The sequence below is a fragment of the Diabrotica undecimpunctata genome, chromosome 8 (assembly GCF_040954645.1).
Source record: "Diabrotica undecimpunctata isolate CICGRU chromosome 8, icDiaUnde3, whole genome shotgun sequence".
Taxonomy (NCBI): domain Eukaryota; kingdom Metazoa; phylum Arthropoda; class Insecta; order Coleoptera; family Chrysomelidae; genus Diabrotica; species Diabrotica undecimpunctata.
The window spans coordinates 13,126,332-13,129,077 of NC_092810.1; the positions used below are offsets into that span (position 1 = coordinate 13,126,332).

Here is a 2,746-nt window from a genome sequence, read left to right on the forward strand (position 1 = left end):
CGGAAGGTTGATAAATTCCGCAGGTAATGTTAAGAATGTAAATAGAAACGATTAGTAAGAAAATAAAACTTTCTAATTGTTTGATAATTGTTTTTAAGAAATGAATATTACAAAAGGTCCGATATAACAAAACATAATTAACCAAATTGTTTATATAGGGGAAACTTGTCGCGGTAGGTAATTTATTCTGTTCTTAACAAGAAAACATTAAGATGGTGTTAGCGTTTGTGAAAAGCCAAAAAGGCCACAACTTGTTACTTTATAATGGATTTCTCCAAAAAAAAGAGCGAGTGATTGGTGAAAAGACAATTTGGAAGTGTGCTACTTATAATAAGTGCAAATGTACAGGAAGAGTGCATACCGTTGTGGATGAAATTACAAAATCCACAGAACATAATCACGTTGCAGACACGGCAAAGATTGAAGCAAAAGAAGCGTGTAACCGGATGAAAGAAGTTGCACAACAACTGGAACACTCCACCCAAGGTGTAGTAAGTGAAATTTCTCAAGGACTTTCCTTAGCTGCTACGGCACAACTTTCATCAGTGTCGTCGTTAAAAAAAACTGTGCAAAGAGTTCGGAACGAGCTAGGAGGTACGCCCGCAAATCCGAGAAATTTAGAAGAACTTGTGCTTTCTGAAGAATATAATATAAAACAACTACAGGCGGTGAGCTATTTCTGTTATTTGATAGCGGGCCAGAAGAAGAACGTATTTTGTTATTTTCAACACAAAGAAATTTAAGATTTATGGAACAATGCGATCATTGGTATGCCGATGGAACATTTAACTCAGCACCACCATTGTTTTCTCAAATATACACAATTCATGGAGTGCGATACAGTAATGTAATCCCGACTGTATATGCACTTCTAACGAACAAAACACAAGAAACTTATACACGTGTTTTTCAGCAACTAAAGGTGTTGAATCCGGCCTTGCGCCCTCTAACAATAATGATGGACTTTGAAAGAGCGGCAATGAATGCTGCACAAACTGAGTTCCCAAATGTGAGAATCCGCGGATGTTTTTTTCATTTCTCGCAGTGTATGTGGCGCCATATTCAAAGTGCCGGATTGCAACGTAGAAATATTGAGAATCCTGACTTCGCCCTTCACCTAAGACAATTGACAGCTCTTGCGTTTGTTCCAGACAACCATGTAGTCAGAGTGTACGAGGAGTTGCTCAATAGCGATTTTTATACACAAAATGAAGAACTACTAGTGCCGCTGATTAATTACTTTGAAGACACTTGGATAGGGAGATTAGCTAGAAGAGGAAATCGAAGACAACCCCTTTTTCCAGCAAATGTATGGAATTGTTACGATTTGGCAGACCAAGATATACCTTGAACTAATAATGCTGTCGAAGGATGGCACAACAGCTTTTCTTCTCTTCTCAATAGTGCACATCCGAATATTTGGAAATTTATTAATTCTCTAAAAAAAGAATATGATTTAAATGTTTTGAAAATAGAGCAGTACATTTCGGGCAATGTACCTCCACGCAAAAGAAAATATCAAGATACAGCAAACAGGATAAGGGCTATTGTTGCCGATTATGCTGACAGGCCAACTTTAGAATATTTGAGAGGCATTGCTCACAATTTTCAGTTGCAAACATAAAAAAAATACCAAAAAATTAATATCAAAAATAAAACAAAAAAAAATAAAATGACAAAAAAATTCCAAAAAAAGCAAAACATTAAAAAAAAAATAAAAAAAAACTTGTAAACACGTCAGCTTCTGCTGCCAGTCCTAAGCCTGGATAAAGTGTGAAGGCAAGTTTTTTTCATATAAATATTTTTCACTTTTTACTTTTACCGTAACCGATTTTAGGTTAGGTAGAATCATTTTCTGTAATTATATATAGGGGATAAACGGGGGTAATTGCTATTGTCAATTAAAATAAACTATTTATAGTATTTCATTAATAATATGCGTCCTTTTTTCCACGCGTCCTTTTTTCCACGCGTCCTTTTTTCGCGCGTCCTTTTTTCCGCGGCCTTTTTTATGCGTCCTTTTTTCGGCGTCCTTTTGTCGGTATACCAATGTCTATCGTTAAAACAACAAAATAATGCTCAAAATAAGTCAATATTGGGATATCTGGGATTCACTTTATTTCGAGAGATTTCGTATAACTCTCATTAGATATACCTAAATTACATATATCATGTACAATGCATCATTTCAAACAAAAACCCCAAAGCGAATTTAACAGAATCAGTCTCAACAGCAAAACCAAAGATTGCTTTTTATCTTCCGCAAATGTAAACAAGCATAAATCAAGAATTTATTTTGTCCCCCTTTTAGCAGCGCTATCGTATCAAATATAGCGGTAGTTTGTATCTGGAAAATCTGGTGTTGTCACGAAGTGCTTCGCATCCACTGATTTATATCGTGTATGTGGCCTAAAGTGGTTTACGGAAAATGTGTATTGAACTTATGGGCTAAGAATGCGATGGAGTTCTCGTTCTACAAGAACTGTGATATATCGTAATCTATTTGTATCTGAGAATAAAACAGTCCAATAATTTTGTTTCATCCGAAATGTTTGGGAGATATAAGTAATCTTACGAATAGTGTAATAAATTATGTGAATAATAGGTGACATGGATTACACTACAACCAAATAATTTAAGAACTCTTTAATAAAATTTTCTAAATGCCTGATATTGATCACAGATGCTTTAAGATGGGAATAATAATATAATCAATCTCTACGAATCTAACATAAAGTTAGAACAA

At 34.9% G+C, this 2,746-nt stretch overlaps 1 protein-coding gene across 1 annotated transcript; it reads left to right on the forward strand.

Annotated features, from left to right (window-relative positions):
- Window positions 1-748: 748 nt before the first annotated feature.
- Window positions 749-1,351, forward strand: LOC140448706 (uncharacterized). The gene has a single exon (XM_072541818.1). The coding sequence runs from the start codon at window positions 749-751 to the stop codon at window positions 1,349-1,351; it is 603 nt and encodes a 200-aa protein (XP_072397919.1).
- Window positions 1,352-2,746: the final 1,395 nt, after the last annotated feature.